This window comes from Brachyistius frenatus, unplaced genomic scaffold (assembly GCF_029030835.1).
Source record: "Brachyistius frenatus isolate BFR_SWC_R1_liver_20210118 unplaced genomic scaffold, ASM2903083v1 Contig_342, whole genome shotgun sequence".
Lineage (NCBI taxonomy): Eukaryota > Metazoa > Chordata > Actinopteri > Embiotocidae > Brachyistius > Brachyistius frenatus.
The window spans coordinates 258202-272298 of record NW_027210941.1 but is presented as its reverse complement, the minus strand read 5'-3'; the positions used below and the strand labels follow the sequence as shown (position 1 = coordinate 272298).

Here is a 14097-nt window from a genome sequence, read left to right as displayed (position 1 = left end):
AAAAATACATGTTTGTACTCATGAACCTCCATATTCTCATAGAAATGCAATTTATGTCTTTCTGTAATTTTCACACTTAGCAAAGTCATCTGTCGGGCCGAGCCGGATCCGGCCCATGGGCCGTATGTTTGACACCCCTGGGATAGAGCATATATTTGTGTCAAAACAACACAATTTCTCCGTTTCAACATTTGATATGTTGTCTTTGATCTATTTTCAATTAAATATGAGTTTATTTTATATATAAATCATCGCATTGTTTATATTTACATTTTACACCAGATTTCTTTCCAGTGAAACATTATTGAGTTTAGAGTGACATTTCTGTTGTAAATATTGTAGATTAACATAAACATTTTGTTATATTAAAAACAAATCTATTAAGATTATGGATAATATAAGTAAGGGGTAAAAGTATCCCTCTGCCAGTCAGTAAAGTTGCAGTTTACATCCATGTTTGTCCAGACTTGTGTGATATATGTAGAAAAAGTTTTACAGGAACTGGGCCCATGAAGCCAATTCTAAACAGATAAGGTCTTCAAAATGGATGGTGCTGCAAAGAAGCTATAATTTCTAAAATGAGACAGCTCAGAAGATCTACACGCTCACCACACTTTCAAGATGACCAAAGATAAATGTCAGTATTGGACTTAAAGTAAAACCTGGTCACAACCTCCATCTTTTCCTGAGTCACGGCACAAAAATGGGACAGAAGGTGACAGTGATCTTGAACTTTTGATTGCCAAACTATAATTAGTTCATCTTTCAGTCAAAGTTAATGTTTGTGCCAAGTTTGAAGAAATTCCCTCAAGACGTTCTTCAGATATTAAGGTCACAGGAACTGGACAGATGTTATCTGATCCCGACATCGAGTCAGTTCATCCTGGAGTTAAACTCAACATTTGTGAAAAATGTAATGACGGACTTTCAAGACGTTCCTGAGATATCACGTTCTCCAGTCTGGGAAAATGTGAGGTCACTGTAACCTTGAACTCTGACCCCCAAAATCTGACCAGTGCCTCTTTGCGACAAAGTAAACATTTGTGCCAAATCTAAAGAAAAACTGTCAAGCTGTTCGTGAGATATCGTGTTTATGATAATAGAGCGGCCAGACGGACGGACAACCCAAAGAAGGCATAAAAATCAAGTTTCATCCAAAACTGTCCAAAAACATTCGGCTGAATAACTAGAATAGAAATGGGAAGAAAATTGCACTATAAATCCTTTCACTATAATCCTTGTTTTACCAGTGTTTTGTGGTTAGGATATTTATGGCACACATTTAAAAAAATAAATAATCATTTTTAAAATAAATATTGGCATGATAACGAGTTCAAAATTAGGTGGACATTTTCTGCCACTGTGATTAATCCTGGATTTCTCAGCTGGGTTTACCTCCCAGATCCTCTGCAGGATGTAGGAGGCGAAGGAGGGCATCCCGGGAGGTCCGCCCGCAAACTCCATCAACATGGTCAGCAGCTTGAAAAAAGGATTAGCAGCCTGATGGAAAGAGGAAAAAACAGAACAAATAGTTTATGTCAAATTACTTTTTATACCTTTACACTTAAATAGACATAAATGATCTTTAACAGCGGCATAATATTTATTACTCTAGAGCAGGGGTTTCCAACAAGTAACTCACGAGCTACTGATAGTAATAACAATAAAAATAAACAAATAAAGTTGTATAATTACTGGTTGAGTATGTGTGTGTTAAGTATCAATGTATTTACATAAAAGAAGTTTATTGATCTGGTTGAGTGGAGCTCAGCTATGAGAATAAATGTGACCGTGTCCAAGAGCTACACGAGTCGACTCTTTCATTTGGTCAAAGTAGCTCTCTGAGGATTTTATCAGTTCCTAACTAGAGCAGCGGCCTCCAGCTTTTATTTTTCCTCTAACGTAAGATGAATACTGGGAAACCAAAAGCAGAAGGAACAGTAGCAGGAGAGCTGTTGAGTATTTAGTGTATCAGACGGCTGATTTGAGTAGTTTTATCTCTGTAATCTTACCTCAGGCGTCAGCTTTGCGATGGAAGTGAAGAGCATCGACACAATCTGCAGAGAGAACCCCCCCATCAGGAGATTAATCAATTAATTAATATTAGAAAATAGTTTGGACCTACTGCTGCTAATGCACATTAACAACCAGCCACTCAAAACTCTAAACCCATTCTGGTTCCCAAAGACGTACGTGTTCGGCCAGCCGGTTGTTATAGCGACAGAGGCTGAAGATGAGGTTGCAGGTCTGCCTGATGTTGATTCCATCTCTGATGTGCTGGAAGAGGAAGGGGAAGCCCTTTCCACCGGTCAACGCTGCCATGTCACTCTGGGACAGAGTCAGATGTCTGCTCAAAGAAGAACACAGAAACACAACCAGTTGTTTGAATGCTCGAGTAGATTTCAGTCCACATGGATGAGATCATCCTTCTTCCATCATATCTGTGACCTTTCAGAGCGAGACTGCTCCACCAGCAGAGCGATGAGGGCAATCATCTTCTCCAGAGCTGCAGGACGATACTTCTCCTCTGCCAGAGACAAGATGTCCTCCTCCTCGTCCTCCTCCTCTCCTTCCTCCTCGGACAGCACCTCCACCTGAGGCTGGGGGAGCATATTCATCACTCTTTTTCCTTCTTACAGGTTTTAGCCCATGTTATCGATCAGGTATCATTCATCTACGAGAGCGCTACAGTCGCTCTCCTCTACAGCGTTTCCGGGGGGAGCGAGCTGTGGGTCAAAGTCAAACCCACCAATAGGAGCTCTTGTTTCCTCCCTGACGGAAGGCCACACCCATTATGTCCAACTCAACTTGCAACCAAACATTTTTGATTCACAAAACAAAAGTTTTCGATTCACAAACGGAGGTCTGATTTGCAACCGAAACTTTGTGACACAAGCAAAAGTCTCAAGTCTGTGACCAAAAACCAACAAAACTGGAAACTGAATTTTTTTGCAATCAAGATAGTTTTATTCTCAGTTCATATATTTTTACTTACAGACTTGATTTTTGATTGCAGTGCAAGAAATGTACTTTCAAATCAGTGTTTTAGGCTTGAATAAAAAAAAGACAAACTACCATTTCAGCAAGGACATTTTTTATCTTCAACTCAGCTGCTTTAATTCAAATTGAATTAAATGATAGGTTTGAGAATCTTAATATAAAAACAACATTTCCTTTCTATGTATGTTATTACGTTTTTCCTGATGAAAGGGAGTTTTTCATTCCAACTGTCACCGATTGCTTCCTCAAGAGGGAATTATTGGGTCTCTAAAATATTGTAAGTGCTCGACCTCCCGATGTGAAGTGCCCTGAGATGATAACCTAACATTTAGCACTACATACTTCAATTTAAAAACAACAGAAAAGTTAAAAGCTGTGACCAGTATGTAAACTTACATTTTCAGGGCCTTTGGTTCCCATGTAGAAATGCACCATGATGGAGATAGCTTGTAGTGACAACAAGAACTGACTCTGTGGACGCAAAAAAAAGAAAAGAAAAAGAAGTTAACTTCACCAACAACTGCTTTAAAAAGAATAAATAACCAAACATAAGAATTTCAAACAAAAAGATACGATCTGAAAAACAGAATAACTGGCATTGAAACATGTGCATTGTAGTTAGTATTGGTATTGAAAAACATAAATTACAATCTTACAATCTCATTCTCTTATTTTTATATTTTTTATTTGAAGATGTGATTATCAACATCAATCTTCAGACTTTTTCTTCATGTTTGTCTCTTTTCAGTGACAGTTTTTCTTCTTCGGTTTAGATAACATTTAGCCAGCCAGCTAACGTGACCTCCATCAGTACATGGAACCGATCTGGGCTAAAATCAACTTTTAATGGACGTAATGCTGATGTACGTCCGTTAGCCTGCTGACATGTATTAGCCAGCTAGCATATATCTACAAAATTAGTGCTTGTTCCAGCCGTCGATAAAAATGTTCCAGCAGACTTCTGCCAACCAGCATAACATCTGTTAAACATTATCTCTAACCCAGCTCGGTTCTACGTGAAAAAGGAAACAGACCTAGTTGCAGGCGAACTGGTGGAAGCCACCAGCAAGATACGTGAGCGTGACCATAACAGTCTTCTTCTGACCAGACAGCTTGTTCAGGAAGAGTCATGCTCTTCATTAATATGCAAATTATATGCAAATCCTGTGTAAGTCCTGCACTCCGAGACCCTCCTCTCAAGCACCTCCTCTCAAGCTCCTCCTCTCCACACCAAAAAAGTGAGAAAGTTCAAACAGAAAAACTAAAGTTTTGCATTGAAAAAACTCTGAGCAACCGGTCTCAGAAAACGGTCTGAAAAAAGACAAACGTGAAGAAACAAATCTGAAGATTGACATTAAAAAGCACAAAATAAGATAATGAGATGAATTATAATTCTTTAATGACTGTTCACGAAGTTCAACTGCTGTTCACATGGAACCCTTCTCCACTTTGGCCATCAAAGTTCTCGTTTGAATATTTGCTACTACCACCAAGATCTGCAACCAACATTTTAACAGAAGAAACCTCCAACAGAAGGAAAAACTCTCTTTTAACAAGAAGAAACCTCCAACAGAAGGAAAAACTCTCTTTTAACATGAAGAAACCTCCAACAGAAGGAAAAACTCTCTTTTAACAAGAAGAAACCTCCAACAGAAGGAAAAACTCTCTTTTAACATGAAGAAACCTCCAACAGAGGGAAAAACTCTCTTTTAACATGAAGAAACCTCCAACAGAAGGAAAAACTCTCTTTTAACATGAAGAAACCTCCAACAGAAGGAAAAACTCTCTTTTAACAGGAAGAAACCTCCAACAGAAGGAAAAACACTCTCTTAATAGGAAGAAACCTCCAACAGAAGGAAAAACACTCTCTTAATAGGAAGAAACCTCCAACAGAAGGAAAAACTCTCTTTTAACAGAAGAAACCTCCAACAGAAGGAAAAACTCTCTCTTAATAGGAAGAAACCTCCAACAGAAGGAAAAACTCTCTTTTAACAGGAAGAAACCTCCAACAGAAGGAAAAACACTCTCTTAATAGGAAGAAACCTCCAACAGAGGGAAAAACTCTCTTTTAACATGAAGAAACCTCCAACAGAAGGAAAAACACTCTCTTAACAGGAAGAAACCTCCAACAGAAGGAAAAACACTCTCTTAATAGGAAGAAACCTCCAACAGAAGGAAAAACTCTCTTTTAACATGAAGAAACCTCCAACAGAAGGAAAAACTCTCTTTTAACAGGAAGAAACCTCCAACAGAAGGAAAAACACTCTCTTAATAGGAAGAAACCTCCAACAGAGGGAAAAACTCTCTTTTAACATGAAGAAACCTCCAACAGAAGGAAAAACACTCTCTTAATAGGAAGAAACCTCCAACAGAAGGAAAAACTCTCTCTTAATAGGAAGAAACCTCCAACAGAAGGAAAAACTCTCTCTTAATAGGAAGAAACCTCCAACAGAAGGAAAAACTCTCTTTTAACAGGAAGAAACCTCCAACAGAAGGAAAAACACTCTCTTAATAGGAAGAAACCTCCAACAGAAGGAAAAACTCTCTTTTAACAGAAGAAACCTTCACCAGAAGGAAAAACTCTCTTTTAACAGAAGAAACCTTCACCAGAAGCAAAAACTCTCTTTTAACAGAAGAAACCTCCAACAGAAGGAAAAACTCTCTTTTAACAGAAGAAACCTTCACCAGAAGGAAAAACTCTTTTAACAGAAGAAACCTCCAACAGAAGGAAAAGCTCTCTTTTAAAATGAAGAAACCACCAACAGAAGGAAAAGCTCTCTTTTAACATGAAGAAACCTCCAACAGAAGGAAAAACTCTCTTTTAACAGAAGAAACCTCCAACAGAAGGAAAAACTCTCTTTTAACAGAAGAAACCTCCAACAGAAGGAAAAACACTCTCTTAACAGGAAGAAACCTCCAACAGAAGGAAAAACACTCTCTTAATAGGAAGAAACCTCCAACAGAAGGAAAAACTCTCTTTTAACATGAAGAAACCTCCAACAGAAGGAAAAACTCTCTTTTAACAGGAAGAAACCTCCAACAGAAGGAAAAACACTCTCTTAATAGGAAGAAACCTCCAACAGAAGGAAAAACTCTCTTTTAACAGGAAGAAACCTCCAACAGAAGGAAAAACACTCTCTTAACAGGAAGAAACCTCCAACAGAAGGAAAAACACTCTCTTAATAGGAAGAAACCTTCAACAGAAGGAAAAACTCTCTTTTAACAGAAGAAACCTCCAACAGAAAGAAAAACTCTCTTTTAACAGAAGAAACCTTCACCAGAAGGAAAAACTGTCTTTTAACAGAAGAAACCTCCAACAGAAGGAAAAACTCTCTTTTAACAGAAGAAACCTTCACCAGAAGGAAAAACTGTCTTTTAACAGAAGAAACCTCCAACAGAAGGAAAAACTCTCTTTTAACAGAAGAAACCTCCAACAGAAGGAAAAACTCTCTTTTAACAGAAGAAACCTCCAACAGAAGGAAAAACTCTCTTTTAGCAGAAGAAACCTCCAACAGAAGGAAAAACTCTCTTTTAAAATGAAGAAACCACCAACAGAAGGAAAAACTCTCTTTTAACATGAAGAAACCTCCAACAGAAGGAAAAACTCTCTTTTAACAGAAGAAACCTCCAACAGAAGGAAAAACTCTCTTTTAACATGAAGAAACCTCCAACTGAAGGAAAAACTCTCTTTTAACAGAAGAAACCTCCAACAGAAGGAAAAACTCTCTTTTAACAGAAGAAACCACGAGAGCACTGTCAGGTGGCCCCGTGCTCCAACCAAAAAGAATAAGATAGTGATCAATTAGCCAAGAACAAAAAAGGAAACAAAATAGAAAGAACAATATCCTTACTAGTTTAACTACAAAACACCATTAGGCTGCGAGCAAGTCACACAGATCATCAAATGTGAAGAACTGTTAAATTAAACACGCTTATGTGAACACTTACGTGTCTAAAAACACAAATATAACTTTACTTTGACTTGATTTGATGAATCCAACATTCATCATAACCAAGCAGAACGACAGCATTCAGCTTCAGTATGTCACCGAAGGTTTTTGTGTGCAGGTACGACGTCCGAAACATCTGGACTCTGTCGACTGTCTGCGAGGAAGATCACAGACTTGTGGAGCTCCGACTGACTGAGCAGCAGCTCGTGAAACTCAGCAGACCTTTGGATTCTCTCATCTTTCAGAACAAGATGAAACCTGAAGCTCAGACGTACCTCCTCCTCTCCCATCTTGGCGAACTCGTAGAGGAAAGCGAAGTACTCGGTCAGGTGTTTGCTGTGCGGCTTGACGCCGTGCTCCATGATGGACAGCAGCGTCTTCACGAAGCGAGTGACACAGGAGCGGCTGCCGATGTCCTCCACGGGGCCGTCCATGTCGTCGGAGCTGGACAACACGGGGACAAACACCTCCAGATGATTTTGTTCCAACAGAACATTTCCTCAACTTAGAGACACTCAGCTTCTGTCTGGAGACACTTTAACTTCAGACTCAACACCGTCTGGTTCGTGGTGCACATCTCTGAAGGCGAAAATACACTGACGTCCAGTTTGACAGGTTATTTTTGGTATTTGATTAAAAAAAAGAATAACTGACCCCTCACAAACAACACTGCTAAGATCAGGTGTAATAAAACTCGGGGGATTTTGACCTGAATACTTTTGTGTGTTTTTGAATTGTCGGTTTAAACAGGAGTATTGAGGAGTGACGTACCCGTCCTCCATGCCCGGCTGCAGGTAGAGATGAGCGTGAACTGGCCGCAGCCTTTGGATGACATGAATGCACAACCTCTGGAACATCTGGAAGGCAAAGATAGAGTATGCACGTGTAATTATCACTATCGTGGCCTTTGCAGCTCTCTTGGTATCGAATTCTTCCTTCAGCGTTGATGTTATTCTGTTTTTACACGTTGTTTAATGTGCGTTTTGTCTGTTTTACACATGTAAGGATGAATAACAGACCTGTCGGACTATCTGGTTCGGGCACTTAATGAGGATCTGCATCGGCCACCAGTTGTCATCAGCCATCCGATCCAAAAACCACTGAAACCAAGGAAAACAACAAACTTGTCTTTGCTTTATCTTTTAACTTTGATTAAAAAAAAAAACACAACACAAAATATATGACGTGCAGAGTACTAAAATAACAAAACCCTAGAAAAGTGTGGAAAGTACTGGTCAGTCCAACCTCGCAGGCAGCCTGGCTGTTGTTGAACTGCTTGGTCAGAAGTTCGATCCACTGCAGCATGGTGGGCTGGAGGGGAAAACATGACGAACCAAATCAGTCAGTTGCTTCTTTTGTTTTGTATAACCGTCTCAACTGTCCAGACTACCAGCAGGTGGAAATTAAAAGTAGTCTGATTGGCTCGTGGTATTTGCTGTGTAGCTTTTCTTGAGAACATCTCGCTGCAGACGCCAGTGAAGACGTGTTCGCCTCCGTCCGCTGCGATGCTCTCTGGACCTGCAGCTCGCCGGCTGCAACTTCACAAGCTGCCTTTTTATTAAGGTTAACGATATCTAAGGTGTCGCGTGGAGATCCTCAGGTCACCAGCAGCACACACCGAGTTTAAAGCAGATATGACGGACAGTTTTTGAGATGTGTGAAAGACAAAACATAAACAGGATAAAACTCAAATACATATTACCTTCTCCTTCGAGTGAATGAAAGTCTCGAGGACAAATGATGTGCTCAGCTGCAAATGAAACAAAATACATAAAATCACTTTATATTGAAACTTGAACAACTCTTTCAACCATCGAGTTAAACATCTCAAAGCTTTTAGAACAGGAACGATGCAGTTAACATGTTCATAAAGATAATATGAGGATTTCTGCAGTTGGTCAGTGATGTGGACAGAAATATTGACCGAAATTTCTATCCAAGTCCACAATTATTATTTTCATGATCAGTTAAACTACTTATTAGGTCATTTGATTAAAATACAATGAATTTCAAAACTAAATTTTTTGACAAACCAACTTGACATATTTAGTTTATTTTGTCCAAAACGCAAAGATAAAGAGTTAACAATAAAGTAAAACCTGAGAAAACCATCAAACTGAAGTGAGAATCAGATATTTAAAACAGACCATGTTGTCAAGTCATTTTATGGCAATAAAAAAACCCAGGTTCAAATGTCAAGTCAAGAGAAGACCTTTAGTGGTTGTCTTAATTAACCATAACCATTAATGTTAAACAAAAAAATGAATAGTAATTTCCCCCGACAGCTTTTTAGTGTTTAGTAAAGTGACATTAATGGTAGAAATGCTTGACCCTGTATATTTCTCACCTTGGCAGTCATGAGCGAGACGGCTTTGGGGTCTGGCAGAGTGCTGGGGATGCTGCTACAGAGCTGCCACATGAACCTGAAACAAGGCACTCGTCAATTGTGCAATCATGGAAGACGTAATGATAAAGACTGACGAGAGATTATTCTGTCAAAGGAACAGATATGATAATCACCCAAAGTAAGTGTGCTCAAATATGTTTTTATCCTGGAGAAACTGCATGTTGTCATGCCAAATCCACTGAAAGAGACAAAGACATGAATATTTAAGCATAATATTAAAATAGTTTCCAAAACAGTCGGGACGCCGTTTAAAATGTAAAAAACAGATTACAATGATTTGCAAATCACATGAACCCATGTTTAATTGCAGATAGACCAAAGATATCAAATGTTGAAACTGAGAAATGTTATTGTTTTATAAAAAATATCTGCTCATTTGGAATTTGATGGCAGCAACACGTCTCTATAAAGTTGAGACGGGTTCAACAAAAGATGGAAAAGTTGTGTAAAGCTAAAAAAAAAAAAACACCTGGTGGAACATCTGACAACTAACCAGGTTACCATGGCAACAGATCAGTAACATGATTGGGTATAAAAGATGATTTCAGAGAGAACAGAGTCTCAGCAGTGAAGATGGGGAGAGGTTCACCACTCTGAAAGACTGTGTTGGAAAATAGTTCAACAATCTAAGAATAATGTTCCTCAACGTAAAACTACAAAGAATTAGTGGATTTCATCGTCTACGGTTCATAATATCATTAAAAGATTCAGAGAATCTGGAGAAATCTCTGAACACAAGGGACAAGGCTGGAAACCAAAATTGGATGGTGGTGATCTTCGGGCCCTCAGGCAGCACTGCATTAAAAACACACTATTCTGGAGTGGAAATCACTGCATGGGCTCAGGAACACTTGTGAAAACCAGTATTGGATGGGGGTGATCTTTAAAGAGGTTAGGGAGAGGGACCATCCAGCTCAGTTCTAAAGCCAGCATCTGTGATGGTACAGGATGCATTAGTGCACATGGCATGGGTAGCTTGAACATCTGGAAGGAAGCATTAATGCTGAATGATATATTCAGGTTTTGGAGCAACATATGCTGCCATCCAGACAACGTCTCTTTCAGGGAAGGTCTTGTTTATTTCAGCAGAACAACGTCCAACCACATTCTGCACGTATTCCAACAGCATGGTTCTCTAGTAGAAGAGTCCGCTGATAAACTGGCCTCCTGCAGTCCAGACCTGTCAATCATTGGAAACATCTGGAGCATCAGGACATGAACAATACAACAAAGGAGACCCTGAACTGTTGAGCAACTGAAATCCTCTATCAGGCAAGAATGGGACCACATTTCACTTTCAAAACTCCAGAAACTGGTCTCCTCAGTTCCCCAACGTTTCCAGAGTGTTGTTAAAAGAAGAGTTGATGCAGCTCAGTGGTGAACATGATCCTGGAACAACTTTATAGAGACGTGTTGCTGACATCAGATTCACAATGAGATTCTATTTTTATAAAAAAAATGAAATATCTCTCTTTCAACATTTGATTTGTTGTTTTTGGTCTATTTTCAATTAAATATGAGTTGACACATTTTGCAAATAATTGCTTTCTGTCTTTACACGGTGTCCCAAGTTTCCTGGGTTGTAATTATGTAAATGTACTTACATTATGTGCACTTCAAAAAGAAGAGCCATTGTACCTCAAGTAGATCAGGAGAGACATCAAAACTGAAGTCCTTTCCATTCTCCTCCTCCAGCTCAACTCTCTTGTAGAAAAGCATGTAGGCACTGTGTGTCTGAAAGTCCAGTTCATATCTCTGTTACTTCTGGACGACACGCCGGAAACAACAAATCGGAAAAATAGCTTGGAAATTGTCCTCACCTTCTCAAATGAGAAATCCATAAACTTGTCGGTGACGGAGTCGTAGGTTTTAGTCTAAAAGATAAATACAGTGATTAAAATCAGAAATGACAGCTGGACTAAAGTGGTGGTATTCTCCATCGGCCTGCAGCTCGTACCGTCATCTCTCCACCGAAACACTCGGAGGCCAGCTGGGCCGAGTCGAACGGCTTCACCTCCGCGTCATTGAACAGGTACCTGCAAGAAGCGACGGCCTGGTTTTAACAGCTGCAGGTGTGAGGAACTTATCACGTGCTAAACAGATTCCTGGACGACTCGCTGTGAACATCCATCGCCTCTCACCACTTGTTGTTCTTGTAAGCGTGCGGGTTGACGATGTCCCTGATGAAGCTGTAGTAATGGCCGCCGTCAGCTGTGCCCGTGTGCACGGTGACGCCGATGAGGTCGTACTCGTAGCTCTCGGTGACCTTCGCCTCCCCCTCCTCCCGAAAACCTGCAGCACACGGCAGCCGGCGGTTCACAACTCATTTCACATCAGACACACATTTGGTTCACTGAGGAGAATCCTGAGATTCAAACCAGACACGAACCCTCTTTGTGCTCTCCTTTGCCCATGAGGAAGTCCTCGGTGTACGGCGTCATGTCGAGCCGCAGCGGGAAGGAGAAGTGGGTGTTGACCTTCTCCTTCATCATGGTCACCATGTTGAAGGTGTACCTCATGGTGTTGAAGCTCAGGATGCGCGGCAGCTTCTTGAAGCACGCTCTGAGGAAAGACGTCGGCCGCAGTGAGACGTGTGCAAGAAGGATATTCGTTTTCTCTACGTGTTCTTATTTTACGTGTTTCCATTCGTTCCAACCTTTTCTCTGCGCGGACCTTCCTGCCGCACTGTGAGCAGGTGTACATGTTGTCGCCCTCCAGCGTGTCCTTGATGGTCACCTCGTCCAGAGACTCCTGATCAAAGACATCGAGGACACAGAGTGATTTCAGCTTTTCATCTTTTAACTTAAACTTTAAAAAAAACTTTCAGCAGAATATCGTGATGTCAGAACTGATGTGTGCAGAAAACCTAAATACACACAAACCTCAATGTGTTGTGTGAATTCATCCGTCCCTCCAGGATTTCAAGGAGTTTTTGTGATCAAAAATGTTTGATTTTGTGGCAAAGTTTCTAAAAAATGTACAATGTAATTTGTGGAGTTTTAAGAGGTTTTTTTGCGTAAAATTGCGGGAATTAGAAAAAGTTGCAAGTTCAGAAAGAATTTTTCTTTTTAATCACCACCTGATAAATATGTAATCACTTCCTGTGATAATAATCATGCTGCACATCAGAGATATTTTAGTTCTAATGTTTTCTATGTATTTATTGAACTTGGAGAACCGTGGAGATAAAAGCTCCTAAAAGGTCCTAAAAGCTGCGTATGTTTCCAGAACAGACCGTCTGTGACTGGAATATAGAAACAAGGACTACGTCATCTGTCAAAATAAGAGCTTTAGATGCTGTTTAATTCATGTTCATTCAACACATAGACCTGCTGGATGAAACAAACAAAGAGACGTCTCTGACAACTGGACGTGTGGAGAAAACTCATTTAACATCCAGTAATATGGAATCACTTCCTTTGATCACAAACATTTAATCATCATTTTAATGTGAAGAACACATTTCCCACAAACCCCGTCACTTCCTGTTTCTCCTCTTGTTCCTGTTTCTCCGGTGAACAGAGTTTTATTTGGAGATGAAAACAGGAGCAGAGACTTTCTGGTTGGAATGAGGAGTTATTGTTGGTAATAAAGAGAGTTTAGTTTGAAAAGATTTACTTTATGTTTTAATACTTTCAGATTCTGATGATGACGTTTTTTGCAGGAAAATCCCAGAAATTAAAAAAATGTTCAAGCTCTGCAAATATTGCAGTTTACTAGAATTTGTGTTACAATCGCAAGATTGAGATTTCCTGGAGGGACTGATTCACGAGGGGGGGAGGTGGAAAAAAAAAGTTGCTATTTGTGAAAAGCGATGTGATTTTGATATATTTACTGTCCTTTTTTATCATGGTTTGCCTGATGGTGGCGTTGTCGCTCCTGACTGTACAACAGATTGCTCCTCAGGGATAATAAAGATATCCTCGATCCTTTATTAGTGGCACTCATCTTCTATAATGCTTTGTGTGGTAACTTCTGTTAATACCAAGGTTCTGGATGAGGTTGGGCTGGCCCGGCTCTGTTGCAGCGAAGGCTGCTTCAGTTGACGTGAACAACAGCAGAGGATCAAATTGTGACACCAAGAATCGGAAGTCAGTTGTGACATTGCAAATACTCACGTAGATGTTCTTCATGTCTGCCACTTGACATCTGACCGTATAAAACTCCTCTGCAGTCTGACTGACGTGGTCACAGTCCTGCAGGAAGACAACACAGCTCAACGCCACCCGTCCCAGGAACAGTCAAATTATCCACCAGCTCTTCATTAATAACTCTTCAACTACTTTAACCTCTGCTCTAAATTCTGAAAATGTATTCAGATATTAGGTACATACTTGTCAAGTGTCCCATCAAGACTGATATGATTTCGTGTAAAGGTCTTAAAAAAACATTATATTATAGACTAAAGTCCACGTAAAAGCAGAACCGATTGTTTTAAACATGAATCATAATAAGATTTCTTGTTTATCATAAGTGTAAGAAAGAGTGGTAAATAAATAAGTAATAAATCTCGGGAATGATACTCATGTACACCAAATGTCGTGCATGTGGGTGAAAGTACCCGTGCGGGCTGCAGTTTAGGGGGCGCGACCGAGCCATTTGGCCCCGCCCACATCCAAAACCAATGAAATATGTAAATTTCCATCACCACTGACTAAGTGCCAAGTTTCATACATTTTTGAGAATGATAAAGCCTCCAAAAAAGGCAATTTATTTGTAAGATCAATAATAGGGAATAAT

At 39.9% G+C, this 14097-nt stretch overlaps 1 protein-coding gene across 1 annotated transcript in view; it reads right to left on the bottom strand.

The window, feature by feature from the left end:
* The window catches only part of usp34 (ubiquitin specific peptidase 34), an 84953-nt gene that overhangs the window by 14636 nt on the left and 56220 nt on the right, over positions 1-14097 (bottom strand). Inside the window, exons 45-63 of the mRNA XM_069723716.1 lie at positions 13476-13553; positions 12014-12108; positions 11747-11919; positions 11499-11649; positions 11315-11393; positions 11178-11231; positions 10996-11091; positions 9471-9535; positions 9298-9373; positions 8653-8700; positions 8196-8261; positions 7970-8050; positions 7722-7807; positions 7226-7394; positions 3397-3471; positions 2449-2600; positions 2194-2347; positions 2013-2057; positions 1396-1500 (exon numbers count right to left, since the gene is read on the bottom strand). Coding sequence (XP_069579817.1) covers positions 1396-1500; positions 2013-2057; positions 2194-2347; positions 2449-2600; positions 3397-3471; positions 7226-7394; positions 7722-7807; positions 7970-8050; positions 8196-8261; positions 8653-8700; positions 9298-9373; positions 9471-9535; positions 10996-11091; positions 11178-11231; positions 11315-11393; positions 11499-11649; positions 11747-11919; positions 12014-12108; positions 13476-13553 — 1848 coding nt within the window. The remainder of the gene's footprint in view (positions 1-1395; positions 1501-2012; positions 2058-2193; positions 2348-2448; positions 2601-3396; positions 3472-7225; positions 7395-7721; positions 7808-7969; positions 8051-8195; positions 8262-8652; positions 8701-9297; positions 9374-9470; positions 9536-10995; positions 11092-11177; positions 11232-11314; positions 11394-11498; positions 11650-11746; positions 11920-12013; positions 12109-13475; positions 13554-14097) is intronic.